The 24,495-nt window shown below is 32.7% G+C and overlaps 6 protein-coding genes across 6 annotated transcripts; 3 read left to right on the top strand and 3 right to left on the bottom strand.

Moving 5' to 3' along the window:
• Positions 1 to 1,616: 1,616 nt before the first annotated feature.
• Positions 1,617 to 3,659, bottom strand: Rab4 (RAS oncogene family member Rab4). The gene is made up of 4 exons (XM_090109522.1): positions 3,454 to 3,659; positions 3,289 to 3,369; positions 2,886 to 3,218; positions 1,617 to 2,786 (listed from the first exon to the last, which is right to left on the bottom strand). The coding sequence occupies exons 1-4, from the start codon at positions 3,467 to 3,469 to the stop codon at positions 2,572 to 2,574; spliced, it is 645 nt and encodes a 214-aa protein (XP_089965648.1). The 5' UTR covers positions 3,470 to 3,659; the 3' UTR covers positions 1,617 to 2,571.
• A 629-nt stretch (positions 3,660 to 4,288) lies between these two features.
• LOC149902883 (ATP synthase subunit s, mitochondrial) lies at positions 4,289 to 5,215 on the top strand. Its single transcript, XM_090109499.1, has 4 exons — positions 4,289 to 4,324; positions 4,400 to 4,691; positions 4,754 to 5,017; positions 5,123 to 5,215. The coding sequence occupies exons 1-4, from the start codon at positions 4,304 to 4,306 to the stop codon at positions 5,146 to 5,148; spliced, it is 603 nt and encodes a 200-aa protein (XP_089965625.1). The 5' UTR covers positions 4,289 to 4,303; the 3' UTR covers positions 5,149 to 5,215.
• Positions 5,216 to 5,234: 19 nt separating this feature from the next.
• On the bottom strand, positions 5,235 to 7,973 carry Dhod (dihydroorotate dehydrogenase 2). Its single transcript, XM_090109498.1, has 5 exons — positions 7,834 to 7,973; positions 7,540 to 7,749; positions 7,057 to 7,451; positions 6,585 to 6,922; positions 5,235 to 5,449 (listed from the first exon to the last, which is right to left on the bottom strand). The coding sequence occupies exons 1-5, from the start codon at positions 7,855 to 7,857 to the stop codon at positions 5,235 to 5,237; spliced, it is 1,182 nt and encodes a 393-aa protein (XP_089965624.1). The 5' UTR covers positions 7,858 to 7,973.
• Positions 7,974 to 9,708: 1,735 nt separating this feature from the next.
• Positions 9,709 to 12,117, top strand: LOC149902881 (uncharacterized). Its single transcript, XM_090109345.1, has 2 exons — positions 9,709 to 10,344; positions 11,653 to 12,117. The coding sequence occupies exons 1-2, from the start codon at positions 9,997 to 9,999 to the stop codon at positions 12,115 to 12,117; spliced, it is 813 nt and encodes a 270-aa protein (XP_089965471.1). The 5' UTR covers positions 9,709 to 9,996.
• Positions 12,118 to 14,957: 2,840 nt separating this feature from the next.
• Positions 14,958 to 20,452, top strand: HPS1 (Hermansky-Pudlak syndrome 1 protein). Its single transcript, XM_090109344.1, has 11 exons — positions 14,958 to 15,168; positions 15,341 to 15,487; positions 15,722 to 15,834; positions 16,472 to 16,690; positions 17,068 to 17,189; positions 17,279 to 17,414; positions 17,521 to 17,644; positions 17,778 to 18,058; positions 18,464 to 18,614; positions 19,241 to 19,434; positions 19,973 to 20,452. Exons 1-11 carry the CDS (start codon positions 15,073 to 15,075, stop codon positions 20,148 to 20,150), a joined length of 1,761 nt encoding a protein of 586 aa, XP_089965470.1. The 5' UTR covers positions 14,958 to 15,072; the 3' UTR covers positions 20,151 to 20,452.
• A 1,193-nt stretch (positions 20,453 to 21,645) lies between these two features.
• LOC149902879 (BRCA1-A complex subunit Abraxas 1-like) lies at positions 21,646 to 23,817 on the bottom strand. Its single transcript, XM_090109635.1, has 3 exons — positions 23,565 to 23,817; positions 22,495 to 23,478; positions 21,646 to 22,175 (listed from the first exon to the last, which is right to left on the bottom strand). The coding sequence occupies exons 1-3, from the start codon at positions 23,646 to 23,648 to the stop codon at positions 22,056 to 22,058; spliced, it is 1,188 nt and encodes a 395-aa protein (XP_089965761.1). The 5' UTR covers positions 23,649 to 23,817; the 3' UTR covers positions 21,646 to 22,055.
• Between the last annotated feature and the right edge of the window lie 678 nt (positions 23,818 to 24,495).

Here is a 24,495-nt window from a genome sequence, read left to right as displayed (position 1 = left end):
TATTAGTATGGATTATTATTATTATTTATCATGTCACTGCGTAGTATGATAATGGCGGATATTCATTACTTAAGAGAACCAAATAAAGTACAAAATAAAATTGGAAATGATTTTTGAATTGTTTAGTCCTTGTTATTCACAAGGTTTAAACTTTAAACATAAAATTGAACATGTCTAAATTTAAATGTATTGTAAATTTTGCTCAAATGGCATTATTAAAAAGAATTGGTTGATCATCTTTTTTAAACTTAATATGAGAATACATTGTTTTATTTGATATTTCTGCAAACAACCTACATTCCATAGGTATGGAAACAACTGTACTTAGATATCTGATGAAATAATTTATCATGTATGATGATGCAGAAATGTACTTACTACATATCACATCTCAAATATTGCGATTATTGAATAACATGGGCATGATTTTGTAATTATGTACATATATATAATTATATAGTATTATTACTAACCTTGTGAATCATGAAGCTGGTCTTTACTTAAGAGGTACTTCTCATTTGAGGTTTTTGTATATATAAATAATGTCATACAGTTTTACCTACAAATTATTTTAGAATTTATTTATGGTATGAATAGGGAATAAAATTACCAAAATGAAGAAGCCATTTTAGAAAAACAATCATTATTAGCTAGCTCCAAGTATGTATGAGCTATTGGAAATGTTACTTATTTGAATAATAAATTTTTAAAAAGGTTTTGATTTTTTATTTTTAAAAGTTAAGACTTAGTTTTACTCCAGATCCATGTTGCTACTTATATTTTACTAGCTTTCCGCCCGCGGCTTCGCCTGCGTTTTCAAAGAAAAACCCGCATAGTTCCCGTTCCCGTGGGATTTCCGGGATAAAACCTATCCTATGTGTTAATCCCTCAATATGTGTGAATATAAGTTACCCTCTATATCTATACTCATATTATAAAGAGGAAAGGTTTGTGTGTATGTATGTATTTATGGTTTTCACGCATAAACTACTGGACCGATTTTGATGAAATTTGGCACAGATAATCTATAGACCCTGAGAAAGAACATAGGCTACCTTTTATTGCGAAATATGTACCACGGGCGAAGCCGGGGCGGACCGCTAGTGTGTGATAAATTTCATTGTAATCGGTTCAGTAGTATTTGCGTGAAAGAGTAACAAACACACAAACATCCGCACAAACTTTCGCATTTATAATATTAGTAGGATAAATTTATTTTGAAATGTTCAAATAAATCATAAATCAATCAATTGAATAAATGCAATACTTACATTAAAAAAATTAATAGTCAGTGTATTTATAAAATCGTTTTAGTATAATATGTATAATGCTTGCCAATATAATATCATATTGGTACCAAAAAGAAAGAAATAAATTTTAATTGGTTAAAAACTCACTCATGTGATTAATATATGAAATATCGTAAACTTGTGTGAAACTGATAGTGATTGGAGTAAATAAATAATAAATACAGTATATATCCCTACTTGCATTGTCCAAGCCATAATATAAGACTTTGAATTTCTCCAAAAAGGTCCTTATGAAGCATAAATTATGCAGAAAAATTTTAAAATATAAAAAAATCCCACGTTGATAGTGTGAAATATAAAACCAAATGATGTTTATTTCACTTTATTGTCACAATTAACACATTTACAATTGTGCACTAACACAGAGAAAAGTGAATATGTACTTATTGACTACTTATAAAATAATAGTGTTAACCAATTAATTATCTTTAAACATTTTTTTTGGTCAAAATAAAGATTAAACATTTTCTAGTAAATAATGCAACCAATAATATGTTATACCTAATCAAATAAACATTTAAATAAATAATTATTATAAATACAATATACAGGAGGGATAATTTCGAGATTCCTTAGCCTTATTGATAGAGATAATAATAATTGTTGAATTTTAAATTCACTTTCTACACCTATCAATTAAGCATTATGAAACATTTCATCACATTTGAGAAAATTAGAATATTATACATGAAATAAAGTAACCCTCTCCATGCCAATACATACATATGTGTATAAATACAATTATATGTATATGAAATTGGTTAATTAATAAAGATAAATTACCTTACACAAGCTGATCTTGATCAAAATTTTGTCAATTGAACTGCTTTTCATATGTTCTTATGCAGTATTCAATTATTTTTTCTAATTTCATCATTGTGCAAGTAGCACTAATTAAAGAAATTAATGAGTGAATTTTATGAATCTGAAATTTATATGAGTGAATAAGCATTTAATAATTAAAGTTTAGCTCGATAGCCATGACACAGTACATAATTAAATTTTGTGTTTTATTTATATTTAATCTATTGTTATCAAGACAATGGTGATATATACCTTTGGATATTTTATAAATTCATATTCTTTTCTTGACTTCAATGATAGAAAACTTCATTTTCATCACTGAATGTTTTCAATATTCATTCATTTTAAATGGGTCAATATTATACAATTTTCAACTTAAAAAGCATTTTGGTTAGTATAGTAATAATTAAATAAAATGCTAATCAGTCAAGCTGCATGAAAAGGGTTAAATTAAGATTTAGACACGGCATGCACAATCTGATGGTGTCCTTGCTGGTCTCTTTGGTGCAGCCAATCTCTTGGAAGTGCCTGTTCCATATTGTATACCAGACCCTATCCTCTCTGGATCTAATTCTCCTGTCTCTATTTTAGCAAGGATTGTCTTAGAGCACTTCAGAAACGCTTCTTCTACATTCTCTCCCGTTTTAGCACTGGTTTCAAGGAACATCAACTCTGAAAAGTGAAATAATATTTATGTAGACTATGAATTGTATTGACTCATAGAACAAGTAAGTTTTGCTAAACAAAGCTTTTAAATAGGAAAGTACTTACCATTATCTTGCGCAAATTGGCTAGCCTCAGTAAATGTGACTTCTCTAGATTCTTCCAAATCCTTTTTGTTTCCAACCAATAATATCACTATATTGGGACTCGCCAGGGTGCGTGCATCTCGTAGCCAGTTAGAAAGAGCATTGAAGGAGTCTCGTGATGTAATATCATACACAAGTAGTGCTCCTGCTGCTCCCCTGTAGTAGGATCGCGTCACTGACCGAAACCTTTCTTGACCAGCTGTATCCCATATTTGAAGTTTGGTTGATTTACCACCAATATTAACAATTTTAGACCCAAACTCCACTCCTATGGTGTGGCATCTATCTTCTTTGACTACAATATAAACCGTTTATTAATTTACATAAAAGATTCAATCAAGCGTGTAGTAAATGATGGCACTCACATTTATTTCCAATAAAATTATTTAGGAGGCTCGATTTGCCAGTCCCAGCGCTTCCGATCACTAGGAATTTGAACAAATATTCTGAAACAATAGAAAGCGTTGTTACGTTTCATCGAGCAGTCGTATTGTAGTTATAGTTATTATAAACAATCCCACAATAATTACCATATGATTCCGACATTTTTATAGACTCAATGCGTACAAAATATCTTCTTTTCCACTTCTATACTCATAAATATTTAGATAAACATTACATGTGGACAATCAGCAAGAACTAGTTCATTCCAATAAAATTAGTTTGTTTGCAAATAAATTATCTTCCCAAACCAAACTTCACCAGCAAAAGATGACATTTGACAATTATTCAATATTGAGTATTGACAGTCTGAGGTTTTCCACGATTTCCTTTTCCTGTTGCATCAAAGAGTAAAAAGACCAGTGTGGCCGGATGTAAAGCCGGCTGCTCACGTACCTGCTTGCTGGGGCAATATTGAAATTGCACACTCCAAGCAATTTTTAAATTGAACTCTTTGCTTTTTAATTGCTCCGAATGCCGTGCAACCGGTATTGCCCCGGCATGTGTAAGTTGTTCCACAGATTAAGTAGGTATTAGTTACTACGCCAGTGAGTAGCCCGCATAAAGAAAAGCTCGCCACAAACGTCAAGATTGAAGATATTTCATTAGCAGTTTTATTAATTGTCATTGATTTCTATAAATGAAAGCTCACCCTATGACATCAATTTATTATACCAATATAACTGCTTGCGGTCTCGATATCTACAATCTAATTTAATTTAAAGATTCGCTTATCATAATGTAATGTAAGGACGCTTACCCGCAGAGCGCAGAGCACATTACATTTATATTGACATTTAGTATATTTATTCTGTGAGCGAATTTTGACCCTGACCTCGGCGAAGTTAAATTGTCAAATGTGATCTGTCAATTGTCATTCATCTATTTGTGTTTTCAAAAATATTTCCACCGACACTTGCTAAAAATAAAATTTTCAAAATGTTCAGTATAAGGAAAAATGTGTGTTCTTGGGTGTAATCGTTTAATAAAATGTTATAATGTTTTATTCCATTTAATTATGTAACTTTGTTGTAGATACTTAATCTTACACTCGGACAAAATGTGCGTAGTTCCCTTCAAAAGAGATCATTTTGGGAATATGTGAACATGATGTTTAATAAACCAGATGCTGACCGTATAAAACTCTTAGGGCCTGATCGTACTTGTGCTGAATGGGTATTACGAAATGGTGGGAAAGTAGTTTGGGCAAATGGAAATAGGCTGGCAGATTACAATTCCCTGCCTTCCGAAAAACAGTCTGTTCCTAAATTGGCGGAAATCGATGGAACGGGTTCTTCGATATCACATTATGGGTTCCCCCATCTAAGTATGTATCATATAATAATATATATAATAAGTCTGGCATAACCATATAATGAATTCTTTCAGGTGGATGCACAGAATTGTGGAAAATAATTCTCGATAACAACAAATACATTGATGACAGAGCTTTAAAAGGATTAAATCATGGAAAGGATACTTTAACCCATGTCCAAGTTTCAGAATGTGTTAATGTCACAGACATGGGTGTAAAAGAATTGGGTTCTTTAAATAAACTCCAAACACTAGTCCTCTTTAAATTATCAGGCGTAAATAATCTTGAAGATTGCAAGAAACATCTACAATCAAAATTACCAAACTGTAAACTATTAGGTAAAAAGTAATAATTGATTTTATTATTTTAAATATTGCTCATTTAATTCAATAAATATAATTTATGTAGGTACTAAGTATTTCAAACATTAACAAATATTTCAGGTGATGGAGAAAAAGTGGGAGTTTAACAATTAATGTAATGTTTTTGTATAACAAAATAAATATTTATCCTCTATTAAAGTTTTTGTAACATATCTTGGTTTTTTATTGTTCATCACAATTTCACACCCTTTCCGACAGCTTCATCAACACAGGTGTAACCGTCTCTCTGCAGTAATTCAGCTAATTCTGATTTTATTTTTGTTACAATTGGTGGCCCATGGTATATAAGGGCAGTATAAATTTGCACAGCACTGGCTCCAGCTAGTATTTTTTCATAAGCATCCTGTCCACTAAATATACCACCTACTCCAAGGATTGGTACTTTTCCTGTAATAAAAAATAAAAATACAATAAGTATTTCTCATAGAAATCTAAATAACAAGACACATAGAAGTGCTGTAATGTCATAATTCGTATGAAAACCGCTGTCGCCAAAATCAACACATTCAAACCGAAAGCTAAACAGGGGCCTTAGACAAAGTAACAATTACAAAACGATAACGAAGTTAGAAATCGCAAAAATGTATGGGATTGACATTAGATAGACCACGTGATCTAACGCGGCGTATGTCAATCCCATACATTTTTGCGATTTCTAACTTCGTTATCGTTTTGTAATTGTTACTTTGTCTACTGGGCCAGTACACACAAGTATACTATGCCTTTTATTGGACAGCTTAATTTTAGTGAAAACTAACTTAACTATTAAATTAAGCTTTTGAATATGTATCCTAACGCACGAATTTACGGTTTATTTTAGAATAACATCCATAAGTATATGAGACTTTTTGCTCCAATACGAACAAACGTGATAATAAGAATGGTCGACTGTGTCATTCATTGTTATTTCGATTACTATGGTGACACTCGTAATACTTGTAAATCTTATATATAAAAATGAATCGCAAAATGTGTTGGTAAGCGCATAACTCGAGAACGGCTGAACCGATTTCGATAATTCTTTTTTTATTATATTCCTTGAAGTACGAGGATGGTTTTTATGTAGAGAAAACGTAAATATGTAACACGGGCGAAGCCGGGGCGGACCGCTAGTATTCTATAATTTTAAGGAAAAACTGCATTATTTCTAAAAAAAAATATTTTCCGATGAAATATTATTCCTTTATAAGTATAATTACAACTTGTGGAAGAATTTCCGCAATGGGAATTGCTGAAACACACCATGTTTACACTCATACGTCTCCAGAGCAACTGAACAGTGACAAATGCACTGGTGATGTGAACATCACCTGAGTGGCGACAAGGTCACGCACGCTTACGACTTCTAGTGTCTTGTTATTTAGATTTCTATGGTATTTCTTATGTTTTTTTTTTGTAATTTTAATGTATAATCAATTAATCATTGTAAAAGTAGGAAAAATTTGAGACAAAGAATAGATTAATTTTGATTGAAGATTATATGTAAATATAAGATAAGATAATAATGTTAGTAAAACCAAACCTTTTGTGAGTTTATACATTGTCTTTATCATTTCTGTAGATTTATTTCCCAGTGGCTTTCCACTGAGTCCACCAGACTCCTGAGATAATTCTGTATTACTCAGATTAGACCTGTCTATTGTTGTATTGGATATGATAAGGCCATCAACTTTAGTACTCTTGTTCACAATCACTGATACAATATCTTTCATTTCCTCAATGCTAAGGTCTGGGGCAAGTTTAAGCAGCAGTGGAGGTTTCTTTGCTATATCAAGAGATTCTATTGTTTTGTTTACTGCACTTAATAATTTTTGTAACTCTTCTTTGCTCTGTAAGGACCTTAATCCAGGAGTATTGGGGCTAGAAGAAAAACCATAAATTAATTATTGATCTTAAAAAATTAACAGTAGGTATATTTTGTGTTTTTGTGATTATTATTATATTTACTCTACCAATGAATTTGGTATACATAGTCTTGTAGAAAGAATTAATACCTGCTTATATTAATAACAAAATAATCTGCTATTTTATAAAATTTCTGTATCCCTAATACATAATCGCCAATTGCATTTGTGGAATTTTTATTTTTGCCCAAATTTATACCCAGTAAGCCTTTATCTAATAGTGACTTGTCCAAGTCTTTAATTTTATCAAAGACATTATTATGTCCTTCACTGTTAAAGCCATATCTATTAATTACTGCTTGATCCTCCGGTAGTCGAAATACTCTAGGTTTTGGATTGCCTGGTTGAGGTTCAGGTGTCACTGATCCAATTTCCACAATAGAAAACCCAATATTTCTTAGGCCTTTGACTGCATCACCGTGTTTATCGAAGCCAGCAGCTATGCCAACAGGATTTTTGAGATTGTAATTTAAAAATGTAGTTTTCTGAAAATATTTTTTAAATTATATTATTTTATTTTAAGTATAAAACTATCAAGCAATGTATGTAAATTAAGTTTCATTGAGATCTCACCAACACGGCAGGGTCGTCAAATTTTTCTACGGGAAATATACCATATTTTAATGCAGAAACACCAAGGTTATGTGCCCATTCAGGGTTTAATAACTGGCTGACCGGTTGTAATACATTTTCATAATAACCTCTGAAATCCTTTTTGTAATATATTACTTGATATGAAACTGCACCGCCTAAAGTAAGGTAACAAAGAGATTTTATCTTTTTCTGTAATAAAAAAGAAGTTGGAAGTAATTTGGTGTTTGTGCTAACCTTATCGTTAATAAAAATATAAATATTACAAATACGAACCACGTTATTTTGTGCGCGACTCATGGTAATTTTTTAAATTCAAAATTGCTTTATCTTAGTACTGTCGAAATACATAAAAAGCCGAAATACATAAAATATTTTTGGTTATAATAATTATTATTATGTCAATAGGCCAAGTATGAAGTAAATAAAGTTGATTACTTGAGGGCACAGAGTACATATTCATACGTTTGACCAACACAGATAACTATATAGGTAGTTCTGTAGTTTATAGTCCGAGGGTTTATAGCTAAGGTTTATAGTTTTGAAAATAAAATATATGAACTCTAGTGCTTTCTGAATTACATGAGATGCAAGTGTACTATGGAGATAATAATTGCACAAACTGTGTACACAAAATTATGTGTATCATGTTGTATGTTCGTGAATAGCAGACTTTATTTTTGCCACAGCTTAGAGCGTTTTCACATTATCCGATCCGATATCGGATATCGGACGCCGATAGCCGATATCCGATATCGGATACAATTTGCCCTTTCACATTGCAAAAAAAATCAAATGTTATAAATCATAGTTGTACATGTACATTATAAATAACTACGATAAAGAAAAACAACTTCAAAAAAGAAAAGTAAAATGTAAAAAAAGATTTGATTTCACAAATTACTGCATATTATTTAGATGTGCTATTTACTAAATAGTTTTGATATCGGTTATTTGTATAAGTAACATAATATACTTATGTTAACACATTATAAATTAAATAAATTTATATCAATACCTACTACAACCTAGTATTAGTTAATAGTTTTAGTAATACATATTAGTAAATACCTTTCAAAATCTATTAAATGTATTTTTAGCAAGACGTACCTAGTCATTTAGTCATTTTTTCACTACACACATTTATAAAAGTTCATGTAGTACCTATGATAAATTTATTAAGTGATACAATCTTTGTTCACATTTTCTTTTCTTTTTCTTATTGCACTGTAATATCCTAAAATAATATTGTCACTCGTTCAAATATATTTGTAATATGATTGTTGTAATTTCCTGTAAGTAAAGATACATAAATTATTTTATTGTCATAAACAATTATTTTTTTCAAACTTTGTATTCATTGTTGTAAATTCAAAATAAAAATAAAATCGGTGTGAAATCTCCTCCTTTTTTTTAAGTCGGTTAAAAACAAAGCTCTCAATGACAACAATACAATAAACAGCACAACCAACATCCGAGTAGGAGGAGGAGCGAGGCAGAATGAGATAAAATAAAGATGATAGACACTAATGTTTTCGAAGATAGATATTTGAATTTAAGAACGCAATATATTTTTGTTTACTTCAGTTCAGCCAATTGCCGTATATTTTAATACGGCAAATAAAAATACCTGCCGTATAAATCGTATGTTAAATGCCTATAAATACTTAAATGTGTGTTTTCTTAATAAAAAAAGGTTTCTTTTAATAGAAAGGGTTTTAGGTTAAAAGCAAAGAATTTTTTTAAAGATTGAGCGCCCTATAAGACTGAAAATACACAAACTAGTGCTTTTTTGCTGTTGGTATACTGCCTTTTCGAAAATTGAGTTGGCAACACTGAACATTATCGTCCGATAGCCACTGGGAATATCGGTGTCGGCTCCGATATCCGATATCGGACCGGACAATGTGAAAGACAGGTACATATTTCATACATTTTACTTCCCTCCGATATCGGATATCGGCTATCGGCTTCCGATATCCGATATCGGATCGGATAATGTGAAAACGCTCTTAAACAGATAAAAATTACCACAGAGCTCAGAGCAATAAACCTCAGCTCCACAGAGCAAGTAATATATTGTTGCAAAATGTCAGGCTCTTCATTTGTCAATGTCAACAAGTAATTCGTCAATGGTCAGTGTGGGTCAGTGTCAACTCAAGTGTATCCACTTGATTCTGATGATATCGGATTATATGCATTTGCATATCAGTTTCATTAGTCGTTAACTCGTTCGGTATACAGCATACGGGGAGTCCCCGCAGGCGAGATAACAACCAATGAAAACAAGTTCCCCGCATGCTTAATACCGACCGTGATATCGACCAATGAAATTCATCGGTAAATATACAGCTAGCGGGTAGTCAAATACTTTTTCATTAATTTCATTAATCAATTTCATTCGTGAGTGCTTGTTGGATTATAAAGACGCTGCACAAAATGGGTGATCGCTTTACGGATTCGCAAATGTTGAATCTCGTGGAAATCTATCGAGATTATGATTGTTTATGGAATGTGACTAATACGTTGTATAGAAACCAAGATGCAAGAGAAAGTGCATATAAACAAATTGCGGAACGGCTAAATATTACAGGCATCTCAAATAAAGAAATACCAAAAAAAATCAAAAATCTCAGATCATCGTACTATCAAGAGTTAAAAAGGATTGAAGCAAGTACTCGATCAGGTGCTAGCCTGGATTCCGTATATAAACCAAAGGTTTCGTGGTTTACAACTGCCGATGGATTTTTGAGGACATTTAGAAATAAACAAGAAACTGTCTCGAATGTAAGTTAAACTTTATTTTTTTTTTATGGTTAAAGAAATTTATTTATCAAAAAGAATTTACATTCACTTACTGAGAAAATACAAAAAACTTAAGATTAGCGCAGCTAAGTTATTCTATAGGTACGTGAATACTTATAAATTTAACAATAGTATGTAGTGCAAGTTGTTGCTATAACAATCAAGGTGCGGTTGTGAGCTTTCCATTTTATTGTTTTGTTTAAATGTTTAACTTTTTTACCATTATTTTATTTTTTAATTTGGTTTTTGTAGTAGGTGTTAGTTTCTAATGTATAGATTTATTGATTTAGTGTTAAAGTTTTACATATAATAGTACTGGTACTTTAAGTTAATTACGTTTCAGTAGAAATAAAAATTACAAAACAATAAAAATAAAAAAACATAAAATATTTAATTATATAAATAAATATTTAGTATTGGTAGCTGGTTATACAATTTTGCCCCTTCAAACATAATATTTCTCTTGCCATAGTTAGTGAATACTTCTTGCTTGCCACGGTACTGCACCTTCACCATTAAAGTAATGAGTGTATTGATCTCGAATTGTTGTTCCACTTTCATGCGTATATTCTTCTTGTATGTCCTGTAAGCCGAGAATACGTCTTTGTCTCCAGGTGCCATTAATTATCGTACCCGTAGTGATATCTTCGTAATCCGCAAGTCCAGGTTCGATGTAGTTGGAACTTTCCTTCCTTAGCCAATTATGAAGAGTACAACATGTTCTTGTTATTTTCATCGTATTAAGTAACTGCATTGTTGGGAATCCTTTTTTCAAAAATTCTAAATCGACTTGCCAATATACCGAATGCGTTTTCGACTATTCGTCGAGCCCTTGAGAGTCGGTAATTAAAAATTTTTTGCTGTAATGTTAGATTAGTCCCTGAATATGGTTTCATAATATTGTTTTGGAGCGGGAATGCAGCATCCGCGACAAAAACACTTTGTGCTAGAATATTCAGACTGCCGTCATCAATTGCGCGTTTCAATGAAGAATTACTGTAAACGCCGCCATCGGAAAATCTGCCTTTAGCACCAATATCAATATAACTGAACAAGTAATCATCATCTACGCAAGCTAGTAATACTATGCTGTACGTTTTTTTATAATTATAGAAGTCAGACCCACTATTCGCTGGAGCTCGCATGATTACATGTTTACCATCGATTGCACCAATACATCCAGGAAAATTCCAATTTAACTCAAATCCAGTTTTTATTTCATTCCATTTTTGTTCTGTGTTTGGTGTCTGAAATATAATACATAACGCCATTAATATGTTGTTTTTACAGATTAATGAAAATTCAAGTGTGTTTTCTGACTCAGAAACACAAAATTCTGAATCACTGGAGGATAGTAACACTGAAGAAAATTCCTATGATGCCGTTATTGACAATAATGAAAGTAATCGCATTGAAAGAGAACAAAACGAAAGTGCTGCATCTCAATTTGTTGTCCCAGCAAAGAAAGCAGTAAAAAGAAGAGGAAAGTTGATCCGAAAAGATGACGAAATACATGAAGCTATTGACAGAATTTATAAAATTGCTAAGAGTGTTACTAATAGTACAAATTCGTTAATAGAAAATAAAGAAGATGAATTTGACATTTTTGGAAAATATTTAGCCACGACTCTGCGTTCTTTGCCAAGCGAACTAGGAATTATTGCAAAAATAGATATTCAAAAGGCTTTATCAGACATTCAATTAAGAGCGTTGAGACAACAAGACCAATCTCGACTGTTATCTTATCGTTTTTAATTTGATTTAATAATTAGGTACTTATGTTAATTGAAATTACTACCAAAAGTATAAATGATTCACAGCTGTGAAAACACTCAGCTGTTAAAATTGAAATACAAATACTGATTTTTTAATGATAATGCGTATTATTTTACTACTTACTTTTATATAATCTGCCAGTGCTTCATAAATAGCGTCACATACTTGTGGTATAAAAGTGCTCATAATAGAAGGAGACACGCGAAATAAGTAATACAAGCTTCTGTAAGAATCTCCAGTAGCTAAATAACGTAATGTGACCTCAAGTTTTAATCTTGGAGATAATGCCTCACGAAATGGAGTATCTTTTTTCTGAAGTCGTGTTTCTATTTTATTTAATAAATCTTCAAATAAGTCATTAGATAATCTGAAAAAACAATAATGATCTTCTACATCACTCTCCAAATCCAATTGTAACTCCTTACACAATGTTTCTGACGCGCCATGCCTCTTTCTATTTTTTAGTAAAGTTCGCACCCAAAACCTTTTTTTCTTTTTCTTCAGTGAGGCTAAGAGCGAGCGCGCACGAGCAACTTTGTCTCCGCAACTATTTTGTCTCCGCAACTATTTTGTCTCTCCACCCATGGGCTAGTATGAAAGTGCGCGCACGTAGCGACGCAACTCCCGGGAGACTTTTTTGTCCGCGGGTTCGGAGACAAGCCCGCGACGCAACTGTCGCCCTATCTATTGGTTTCAATGCAAGTGCGCGCACGGCGACAAAAATGTTGCCTGTCGGCGGCCGCCGGCCAGTCGCCGCGTAACCGGCGTAGCGATAATACGTATTTATATCAACGTATTTATTCTCGTACACAGTAGTTTTAACCGACTTCAAAAAAAAGGAGGAGGTTATCTATTCGGCTGGTATTTTTTTTTATGTATGTACACCGATTACTCCGAGGTTTCTGAACTGGTTTACGTGATTCTTTTTTTTTTGATGCGGAATTGGTCCTATAAATTTTATTCGGATAAGCCCAGTAGTTTTTATTTTATGAGCATTTTTGTCTGGTCTCGATGACTTAATTGAAATGTAGCAAGTAACTTTGATTCATTTCCAGGTAACCGATTGAGCTGAAATTTTGTATACGCATGTAAATTGGATAGCGATGAAACATTATTATGAGATAGAGCTGATTTGATGATGGAATCGGAAGGTGGCCATAGGAACTTAGTAATATATTGACTCAACTTTATCGAGTTTGAGCTCATTTGATTCGTGTTGAAAAATACACTAAAAAGTATTAAATAAAAACTACTTTACTTTTTACAATTACGATTACATATCTATACTAATATTATAAAGAGGAAAGGTTTGTAGGTATGTATGGTTTTCAGTTTTCACGCATAAACTACTGAACCGATTACAATGAAATTTAGCACACATATAGAGAGAGGGTAACTTGGATTAACACATAGGATAGGTTTTATCCCGGAAATCCCACGGGAATGGGAACTATGCGGGACAAGAGCACAGACCACAACCGTTTCTTCGAAATCCATGTTGATAAATGCAGAAAATTTTAAAGAAAAAGTTGCGTTGCTGTCGCTTTCGTGAGCGCATCGTTGAAAACTTTGCGAGGAGACAGCGACAGAGACAAAATAGTTGCCGGGCAACTAAGTTGCTCGTGCGCGCTCGCTCTAATAGTTTCTTCTTCAATAAGACAGTGCGCGCACGAGCAACTTTGTCTCCGCAACTATTTTGTCTCTCCCATCAATTTGTATGGGGAGTTGTGTCGCTACGTGCGCGCACTTTCATACTAATCCATAGGTGGGAGAGACAAAATAGTTGCGGAGACAAAATAGTTGCGGAGACAAAGTTGCTCGTGCGCGCTAGCTCTAAGACACAGGCACTCAAAATGGCTCCACATAACATTAATTGTTGATCCATGACAAGAACGTCTGTTTCAGTGCCACTCTTGTTAATAACTGGCGACGTAAAATGGAGGTTCTTCCTACACCCCGCATGCGGGCCCTATCGACTAATGAAAACGGTTCCCCGAATGCTGGCCCTGTGGCATGCGTTCCAGAAATCTCTCGCACCCCGCATGCGGGCCCTATCGACTAATGAAACTGCGCCATAATTACGGCGTAAGTGCATATTATAGCCTTTTTCTCCAATCGTGCATATTTCGTTAAGTAGCAGGAGTTTTGATTGGTCGACTAGCCTTTATTAGCCAATCAGAACGCTCAGCGAGTAAACCAACCCTATTTTGGCATGGTAAAATGGCAAAAAATTACAAAATGGGCTCCATTTTAAGTAATTTAAATTTTTGAGCCATTCAAAATAGGGCTAGCCGCTAGATTACCCTTTTGGGGCTAAAAACTTAAAACGCGGGTTGAATTCCAAAAAAGGGCTAGATTTAGCCCGGAAAGGTCTAAGGTGGCAACACAGGGCTCGCGGGTGACAAAAGTCACAAATTTGCGATCGAAAATTTGGTTAAAATGCTAAATTGTATATTGGCACAAAAACTATACTTAATTTCAAGAAAATTTCACAACACACACGGTTTTGTGCAATCTTTGATTTTAATTTAAAATTAATAAAGGTTTTTTGATTTTGTATTGTGCATATTTTAGGCATATCAGTCGTTTTTAGTGCATATTTCGGCCTTTTTTAGTGCATATTTGCATGCATATTTTGGCATTTTGTTAGTGCATATAATCCGATGTCTACTGATGATTGAAACTTAATTATTTAATTTACAATCATCACACGATTTATATTGTTGCTATAAATTATAAAAATTCCAACATTAATAAAGTACTTAATTGTTGTGTATAATAAAGTAATTGAATTATAGAGTAAAGACATTCTGTAAGTGGAGTGTAGCAAATACTGTTTTAAAAATTAAAAGTAGTTTTTTGTGTTTTTGTTATTAATGTGCTGAGCTTAATTGCTTTATTTTTTGACTACTTTTAGTGATTTGAAATTCAAGCATGAAGGCAATCCTGATTTTTGATAGTGTGAATGATTTGTTGTATTCCAAATGGGACGAAGAATTTTTGCGCCGCATGAAATCTTTTAATGACCAAGTACGTATGTAAACCTTACATTAATTCACGAATAAATAAAAAACTCAGTTTTCCATCAAACTAACATTTCAGTATATAGAATATATTGTATCATAATATTATATTCTTCCTTAGAAGTTCAGTTTGAACACAATTGCATAAAAATATAAAAAATTAATAATTTCGATTTCAGGAAGCCAACGAAACAATAACTGACAGTCACCATGTCTCACAACTTTTGTCACCAATTATAACATCTCAGCGTATAATGGCTGCTCAATTTAGTAATACCTACACATCTATGCAATGCAAGGATAAAACATCTATAGTTTTTGATGAGGTAAAATGAATACTTTTGTGAATTATAAAACCTCACATTGATGGAATATATCCTTAATTTATTTTAAGAACTGATTTTAATCAATAGCTTATAAGAAGTCAGGTGTTTTTACCTTATGAAAATATTCTTCTAGGGTTAATACCCATGTCTTGTTGAAATATTAAATTGTTTGGCAATAATTGGATTTTTTTTAAATTGAAATGCAAAATTGTATCAATGTTATTGCTTTTTTAGTGGTTGGACCATGTATTTATGATTATCAGTGAAGATAGTGTGGATGATTCCCACAGAGAGCTGCTGGACTGTAAGACATTAGTGCAGCATATATGTGGACAGAATATTAACCTGTAAGTTCTTACTTTTATAGCAATAGTTATACTCTTGTCTTAACTCTTGATGGAGGAATCCTACTAATATTATAAATGCGAAAGTTTGTGAGGATGTGTGTGTGTTTGTTACTCTTTCACGCAAATACTACTGAACCGATTACAATGAAATTTAGCACACATATAGAGGGTAACTTGGAATAACACATAGGATAGTTTTTATCCCGGAAATCCCACAGAAACAGGAACTATGCAGCTTTTCTTTGAAAACGCGGGCAAAGCCGCAGCCAGATAGATAGTATTATATATATGTTAAATAATATTTAAATCATTGTTGTAGTTTATCATAGTTTTTACTTTTTAGTACTCAGCTTAACCGTATAATATAAGGTGTTCTGGATTTGGTGTCCGAAGATTAATGGAATTATTTTCTGTATTAATTTACGTAAGCACAATTTTAAATTAAATTTGTTTTAAACAGCTGCATGCATTGCCAATCAGGGATATAAAAAATTGTGATGTTATAAATATTTCTTACGAAATCACCTGGAACATGACAATTTCCATTAATCAAAATACATTAAATCCGGTCCCAGAGAGACCCGGTATGATATTTTTTTCCTTTCCGATGATATTATAATTGTTTGTTTGTTTCTAGCCTTCATTCATCAGTTTATCAAGATTGGTTGTCTATGCTCTTAGACAGCCGTTTGAAAGGTGATTCCATTCCTGGAGCAAGTGGTGTGATTGGAGAGAGTGGCGCCACTATAGCTGCACTTAACGCACTTAAAACTGTCGCCAAAGAACTAAAGCCATCTCACCCGCATTATCATTTAATGCTTTATGTGGGGGACAAGATGCTTGCGCTGTATTCAAGGTATGTTTGATATAAACAACTTGATATGTTATGTATAAAAATGTTGTTTGGTTTTATGAAACTACGGTAAAAGTGAAACTGTTCGAACGGTTCCGAACACTGCTTTGTGTAGCGCATGTCGCGTGACGGTCGGCTGCCGAGTAGGTATACCTACTCGGCAGCCGCGATACACGCGACATGCGCTACACAGACCAAAAAGTTTGAGACGATGTAATAAAAGTTTCACTTTAAAATTAGTGGGATGAGTAAACGATCAAAGAGAATGTAGTTACAGTTATCTAGTTTCTATGGAATGATATTTGCTTGTTTAATTTTAAAAACTATATGCACTAAGATAGCCAACTTTTGATGAAATATCTTTATTTTTATTCTTTTAGCCGTGGCAGTGAAGATCTAATGCCACCAGATTTAATTTTATTGAGCATACAGTGCATAGCTGCTCAGGAATATTGGAGGGAATTAGAAAAAAATAATGCCACTGGAAATTTGCGATTGCCTTGTAAGTCTGCTTGTAATTATTATTTTTGTCGAAAAAATACTTGTCTACTAAGTAAAGTAATGTTTTTTATGTGTTCTTTTATATTGAAGGGTTATCGGAAGAAAATAGTGCAATAGTTCACATGTGTGCGGGAAGCGGAGGCAGCCCTAGTGCTCCACACTCGTTGCATCTTATAGAAGTTGCTCCAAGAGTCATTTTTGTTGTGCTTATTGATATGGATTTGAGGTATTTAATATTAATGAAATATTTCCATTAACTACCTTTAAAATTAGTTAATTAAATAAAGTAATAAAACTTCTTCAAAATGTTATAAATCATACTTTTTTTTCAGGGATGTTGGTATAGCTGCTCACATGTCTAGTCAAATACTTACAAATTTAAGACGAATTTTATTACAAAGAAATTTGGAGTTATTACCAGCTTCTTTAGATTCTTTAGAAGCTGCATTGAAAAAGGTTAGATTAGATCACTTGATTAAAATAAAATCTTATAGTTGTTAGTTTTTTTAATATGCATAAATCCATTACGAAATATTAGTAATGTTAAAATAATTTATTCCCACTTATAAAAAACGACTAATTTTTCCAGACGACCGATTCTCTGCGTAAATCGAAAGGCAATGCAAATCTCTGTGCACGGCTTACAAGCAGAATGTTGGAACTAAGGAAGTCATGTACCACAACAACACCCTTAACACCAGAAACAACAGCTACAGCCATGCATACAGCCTTAGAAGCAGTCATCGAACATTTGAAGCCAGATATACCAAGTCTTAAGCTGGAACAACCCTTGAAAGATCTAAGGACACTACTCGCGCCATATATAGAGTTCCTGCAAGTGAAAGCAAGGCGCTACTTCAGTTTGGGATCATATCCTTTTCAATGTGTAGCATGTGCATAAATTTGATTTTGGGGAATATGAGTTATTGAGATGCAAAATCAAAATGAATGACTATCTATGACCACATCTTATGGCTTTAAAATTTATCTGGCATCAAAATTTTAATATCCATCAAAAATTCAAATATTGATTTGGGGATTATTGCTTTTTTTGATTGGCATGGTTACCATGACCTTATAAAAATGTCTATTGTTTTTTTTTGTGAACTTTGTCAATATCGATCCTAATCTCTCAGCATTTTGGAATCATATAGAAATTACATCAGTAGAAAGGTCCGATAAACAATTTGGCATGAAAACATGGGATTGCATTATTTTTTGTTTGTGTTTGTTTAAATTGTATGTATCAATTATTTCGCTTAATTCATGTATCACGGGTGAGATAGAAGGGAGTAGTTCCCTAACCCTGCACAAGTATGTGGAAGAGTTTCCGGGGCTCATTCACTTCATATACGTGGACCGGACCACGGGAAGGTTCTTGGCGCCCGATATGGCAGACTGTGCTGATATGCTTACACCAGATACCGTGAGTTTTTTAATTGTTTCTATACAGATAGTTTTTCTATATCCTGTACGTGGTAATTTTTTTTATATACAGATAGTTTTTCTATATCCTGTACGTGGTAATTTTTGTCAAATAATGCAGACATAAAATTAATATTATAAATATTTATTGCCTCTTTCATTTTTTTTTTTGAGGATTTTATCCATTTCATTTGTAAGCCTAATTTCGTTTTTGTGGTCGTTCGTACCCAATTTATTCTACAGTTTTATATAATTGATCAATTTTAATTTATATACTATCTCATCAATACATTGTAACAGATTACAATTTTTTCGACAGTTTGCAATCTCGCGTGTTACATTATAATTAATGGTTTTCACCTTTTACAATCTTATTGCGACATATGTAATCAATTCTTATTATATATTATACTAGAGGTCCGCCCCGGCTTCGCCCGTGGTACATATTTCGCAATAAAAGGTAGCCTATGTCCTTTCTCGCGTATCAAAATATCTCCATACCAAATTACATGCAAATTGGTTCAGTAGTTTATGCGTGAAAACCATACATACATACAAACCTTTCCTCTTTATAATATTATTATTATATTATATTACATATTATAGTATGTATTACGTGTGGTTTAGATCCGCGACATAATGCGTCGCACGATGTTCGCGCTGCGCGAGGGTTACGGCGCGGCGACGTGGCGGCGCGGCGCGTTGCACGTGTGCGCGGTGCGGTGGTGGGAGCGGCGCGGGCAGCCCGTGCGCCCCGCGCCGCACCACCCCGCCGCGCTGCGGGCCATAGCGCCCGGCGACATACTGGCCACGTTCTATAGGTGAGGGTTTTTTTAAGCTATTGCATAGCTTCTATCGCGGGCCTTGAGCGCGGGGACCCAATCCAGAAATTCCGTAACGGAAAACCTCACGCTCCCCACTCCGACGGGCGCGGAGGTGTGGTTTGAAGGCATAGCATGCAATAGCTTTACCACGGCAGTCCCCGAGTGCCACACGTCTTTTTTTTTAAATAGGAGGACGAGGATGTGACTGGCACTTTTTTTTTTGGAACACGCTAGTTCCAATTTTGAAATTAAAAGTATTGATATAGTCGCTCTATCGCCCGCCGACATTCCGTCCGCGTTCCAGATGTGCGGCGTGTGGATACGTTTTTTTTAAAACGATCAGGGTGCGACTGATTTCTTTTTTAATAAAGATTATATTCGTAGTCAGTCTACGTTCTACTTGTGATTGATCAGTTGAAAAAGGCAGTTTGGTAGTTATTTATTTTTTAAATATTATCGCTCTAAATAAAGAATTTTTTAAATATTATGTACTCGTATTCTATTGTGATATTTAAAATCTACTTATGTTTTACAGACAACTATTAGAACTTGTATTCCCGAACGACCATCAAGGAGTAAGCATCAAAGAGCTTATTTGTATTCATCTGGGTTTGCTGCCAGCGTCTACTGCAGTGCAACAGGCGCGTCGACTCGCACATTCCGTTTACGAGATGGCAGGAGAGAATCCCGCTATTGCTTCTGATTTATTGTAACACTATAACAATATACTGAAAATTTTATGACATTCTTTCAACTAATAAATAAAGAAATAATTTCTTAATTAGGTTTATTAGTTAGGTATATACAGTATGATCGAAAAGTGTGATGCATGATGTAGAAATTTCCAGACAGCTTAATTTAATATCTTTGGAATAATAAGCAATTTTAATATATTTATTTTTTTTATTAATAGAATTTAATGCCAATGTTTCAATGATTCATTATCTCATTCATAAATTATGTAGTAGGTACATAATTAATAATTATGTGAACAAATATGTACCTACTTGTACAAAATATTAAAATCGACTACATTTTTTTTTTATTTCTGTTATATTTTTGTTATAGGTAATATTTTGTTATATATGTATACATATTTACTTTTTTATATGTAGCACTTAGATTTTCTAAATGAATATGAGATGATTTTGTTTTTATATATTTTTAAAAATTGTTATGTAAATCTTATTAAATTTTGAGTGGGTAAAAGCCCTTCATTATTTTTTATTTTAATTGGAGACTGTTTTTTCGGTCTGCTACTGCCAGAGAGCAGTGTACCGCCTAAACTCTACTGTGCTTGATGTTGTTGGTTTTTGAGAATTTATTTTAACTATAATTTGTTTACTTTTCCAGTTTTACTATTGTTAAGGAAAAATGTTCAATTTTCAGAACACTAATTATAAAATTACGACACAAGTCAAACTTTATGGATTCGTATTAACTCAAATATATTATTATTGTACATACACCAGAAATATTAACTGATTCTATAAACTGGTGTACCTATGTAAGTAAAAATTAATTTTTGTATCTAATTATTTTGAACAATTGACGGTAGTCGAGACGTGTCTTTCTATAGCATTCCATATTATTCAAAACATTAGACTACTCGTAATAAATATACTGTTTTGTGATTAGATGTTTACATATTATATTATGAAATATTTTATAATAGTATTTTATTGTTTTTCGCTCGGTGCCAACCTAGTTATTTATTTAGATATTAATTTTTTTTAAGTATAAAATGTTTCGTTTGAAATTTCGAGAATGCTAGAGCATTTAGTGGTTTATATTGTACCTGCATAAATCGTACATAGGTACATTGCTTTAGTGGTATAATTATATTACATTTTAATCTACATTTGTGTAGTAAATTATTTCTAGTCTGTGCTTAAGATTTTAATAATTTATAAACCCATTTCTTGCCAATATGTTGCCAATTTATGTCTGTAATTTCGAACATTGTAAAATTTTAATAAACTTTAATTCCTATTTTTGTTGTCTTTATTTTTAACTATTGTATCTGAACTACAAAAATGGATTTGAACTGAGGATAGATAGTTATCTACTAATACATAGTAATTATTTCTGTGTAAACCCAGTAAACCCAAATGTTACTTTGTTTTCTTTCATATTTTCATTTTAACAGACATTTAATAGGAGAGCACATTTTAGTCTGACACAAGGGGTGGAAAATAAATCCAGATATTCATATTCATGTCGGACTTATACTTTATTACAAAAATAACATTATTACTAACAAGATGAATGTTATTTTACACAAAATATGAGAATAATGATATTCCACATTTTTGTTATAAACAGTAATGATACCTATATTTATATACAATTGTAATGTTCCCTGAAGGTAAAAGATTATCTACAGATAATATATTTACCATTTTTTATTATCTTAAAGTATTTATAAGAGATGACAAGATTAAATTCTTATTTAAGAGTACATTAGATATGTTTGCTATTAGACAATAGTTAACACTGAACATAATGTAGACAATATTAAGGTACAGAATATCGTAATTTATGGTTACTATATCAGATAAAAATAACAGAACTAAGTCAGAAATTGGTAACTTATAACATTAACATTTATAAGGCACTTAGTATTCAGGTGAACTTTCACCAAAACATGTAGCATTGTCATTGATGATTATGGGCTTTTGCACTGGTCTGTCTTCCACATCAAAGCTAATAAGGTCCTCTGTAAAGTTACTCGGTTTCTGTAAAGAATATAGTCAGGATTATAATTAATAATTTCTATGGTACAGTTTTAAAAAAAGAGTGTTAAAACTGAACAAGTTTTGACTTTAATTCACTATTTAATAATATTTGTACAAAAAATATTCAAGTTTACATGAGGAGGGAGGACGAAGTTCAAACAAATTGATAAATACTAAATATTAATCAAATTATATACTTTTTAGTTAACTTGCAGTAAAATAATAACTTATTCCTATTACTATATTTTATGTGAAGTAATTGGACAATTGCTTTGAGGCCTTTCATACAGAATATACAGTGAAAGAAAAAAATACTCACTTTACTATTTGTTTCAGATTTCTTCTTAAGCACGGCTGCATAATTAAGTGTTGATGGTTTGGAAGAACTTGAAGGCAATACAGGACTAGGTGTTCTGTCTTTCACATTGTTTTCAATAAGTTGCACTGAATTTTCACTATCGGTTAAAATGTCACTATTGCTATTTATAACTACATTTGGCATGCTGAGCAGGTCAATGGTGAGGGGTGTTTTCAAAGCCTCTATGCAAGCATCAACCATCTCAACCTCTTTATTTACATACTTTTCCTCCAATATCTTATTGTAAGAGGCATCTAAATCAGATGCCTGTTTTTCAGCTAGAATGGAATTCATCTGTTTGATTTCAGCCTCCAATTCCCTAATTGTAGATTCATTCTTAGCTGCTATTTGGGCTTCCTTCACAAGCCTCACATCCACAGCCTGTTGGATCATAAGTATGGCATCATTTGTGTTGTTATTATGAACATTACTTTCTTTTACTATCTTGTTGAATATACAGTGTGGTGTCAATCTATTAGCCTTCTTGTACCCCGTTACTTTTTCACCTAGATTGGCTGTCACATCTTCAATATATTCATACATGTCAAAGCAATTTATTTTTCCGAATCTATAAATTAATGTGTGAGTTGACCCTGCAATTGAGACCTTTGTTGACAAGTTACATGTAACAAATGTCTTTTTGTTGTGGTATTTTTCGAAATATTTTTGCAATCCTTTGGATATTAACTTGTCTCGGAATGTCGGTTTAATGCTGCTACATTTGCGATATTTGTACCAACCAACAACCTCAGATGCTACATTTGATAGCAAGTCAGATAGCACATCTTCTTTTATACTGCCTGAAGGAAGATAAAATAGTGAAACTGATGGTAGTGGCAATACTGTCCGTATAGCAATTTGCGTATCTAAGCGAGCACTGTCATTGTGTGAATCCGATATATGATTTCTAATCTCAGAAGTTACATCTCCAATAAGGAATCCTTCCTGAAAGTAAAAGGTGCTTAAAAAATGTATCTCAAATAATGAAATTATAAGTTAATACATTATATATAACGATAAAGCACATTTACCTGACTGTTGGAGGAATTTAAGCATTCGTAGAGTAGGAAGGAAAGTGCGGTGCCATTCAATGACACCTTTTCTGTGTAAGCCATTTAGATGCTAGTTTTATTCTATGTTAAGATCCTCTAAAACACGCAAATGAGTATAGAGATTCATTTAAAACTTGGTAGTTAATTACATATTTTTTCACTTTAATTACCTATTTCACAGACAGAAAGTAAACGTCAAACTTAATGTGTCATTCACAGGACAGGATAATGTGTGTCACACGCGTGTGTCATTGCTCTAGCGGTCTAGCCTAAATATGTAAAATCACATAGCACACTATACAATTATTTTGCATGCTTTGCGATTTCTTTCCGCAAAGGATTAACTACCTAAGTTGCACTACGGCTTCAGTTTAAAAACTTTGTGCAGCTAATATGGGTAAGATCAAAGATGTATTGTATCTAAGCAATTATGGCGCGGATTCGCGGATTATTCCCGCAAACCCTTCGCAAACCTATGTAACAAGTCGCGCTTATAAAATTAGTCGATGGGAGAATCGTTATCCTTCTTCTTTTATTTCAGATACAAACATCTGCAGTAGTACAGTGTCTTCAGTCTTCGCCTTAATTTGGAAGAGTAAATAATAAATTGAAACCATTTCTACCCAATTAAATTATAATTGATCCTAGAACCAAATAATATAATATAATATAAATATATATCTACCTTATTAATACATGTTGTTATTCCTTTTTGTATTAAGATTGTTGCAAAGTTAATAAATATATATTTATTCACAACGTTTATTCATAAATTAATTGCATCGTGCATAGCATTCTTTGTTTCTCCTAAAAATTTGTGTTGGTAAAAACTGTGGGTGAGCATGACGATGGTTGTTGTAAATGACAGTGACAAGTGACAATTGACACTAATTTTGATTTTGTTCTTGAC

The sequence above is a fragment of the Colias eurytheme genome, chromosome 14, assembly GCF_061535395.1.
Source record: "Colias eurytheme isolate Ceu_HAF_F1 chromosome 14, ilColEury1 Martin Lab GWU primary, whole genome shotgun sequence".
NCBI lineage: Eukaryota > Metazoa > Arthropoda > Insecta > Lepidoptera > Pieridae > Colias > Colias eurytheme.
Note: the sequence above shows the minus strand (reverse complement) of the source record. Positions and strands in the feature narration are given on the sequence as shown.

Bases quoted from the DNA above. Each gene is read 5' to 3' on its own strand.
- Rab4 (XM_090109522.1), bottom strand. The intron at 3,219-3,288 runs GTGAGTGCCATC...TTTATATTGTAG, and splicing joins TAATTTTATTGGAAATAAAT to TCAAAGAAGATAGATGCCAC. The intron at 2,787-2,885 runs GTAAGTACTTTC...TTCACTTTTCAG, and splicing joins CCAATTTGCGCAAGATAATG to AGTTGATGTTCCTTGAAACC.
- LOC149902883 (XM_090109499.1), top strand. From the start codon at position 4,304: ATGTTCAGTATAAGGAAAAAT. The intron at 4,692-4,753 runs GTATGTATCATA...GAATTCTTTCAG, and splicing joins TTATGGGTTCCCCCATCTAA to GTGGATGCACAGAATTGTGG. The intron at 5,018-5,122 runs GTAAAAAGTAAT...CAAATATTTCAG, and splicing joins ACCAAACTGTAAACTATTAG to GTGATGGAGAAAAAGTGGGA.
- Dhod (XM_090109498.1), bottom strand. From the start codon at position 7,857: ATGAGTCGCGCACAAAATAACGTG. The intron at 7,750-7,833 runs GTTCGTATTTGT...TTTTTATTACAG, and splicing joins GTCGCGCACAAAATAACGTG to AAAAAGATAAAATCTCTTTG. The intron at 6,923-7,056 runs GTATTAATTCTT...TTTTTCTTCTAG, and splicing joins TTTGTTATTAATATAAGCAG to CCCCAATACTCCTGGATTAA.
- LOC149902881 (XM_090109345.1), top strand. From the start codon at position 9,997: ATGGGTGATCGCTTTACGGATTCGCAAATGTTGAATCTCGTGGAAATC. The intron at 10,345-11,652 runs GTAAGTTAAACT...TTGTTTTTACAG, and splicing joins AACAAGAAACTGTCTCGAAT to ATTAATGAAAATTCAAGTGT.
- HPS1 (XM_090109344.1), top strand. From the start codon at position 15,073: ATGAAGGCAATCCTGATTTTTGATAGTGTGAATGATTTGTTGTATTCC. The intron at 17,415-17,520 runs GTATTTAATATT...CTTTTTTTTCAG, and splicing joins CTTATTGATATGGATTTGAG to GGATGTTGGTATAGCTGCTC. The intron at 18,615-19,240 runs GTGAGTTTTTTA...CGTGTGGTTTAG, and splicing joins ATATGCTTACACCAGATACC to ATCCGCGACATAATGCGTCG.
- LOC149902879 (XM_090109635.1), bottom strand. From the start codon at position 23,648: ATGGCTTACACAGAAAAGGTGTCATTGAATGGCACCGCACTTTCCTTC. The intron at 23,479-23,564 runs GTAAATGTGCTT...TTTTACTTTCAG, and splicing joins TAAATTCCTCCAACAGTCAG to GAAGGATTCCTTATTGGAGA. The intron at 22,176-22,494 runs GTGAGTATTTTT...TATTCTTTACAG, and splicing joins AATCTGAAACAAATAGTAAA to AAACCGAGTAACTTTACAGA.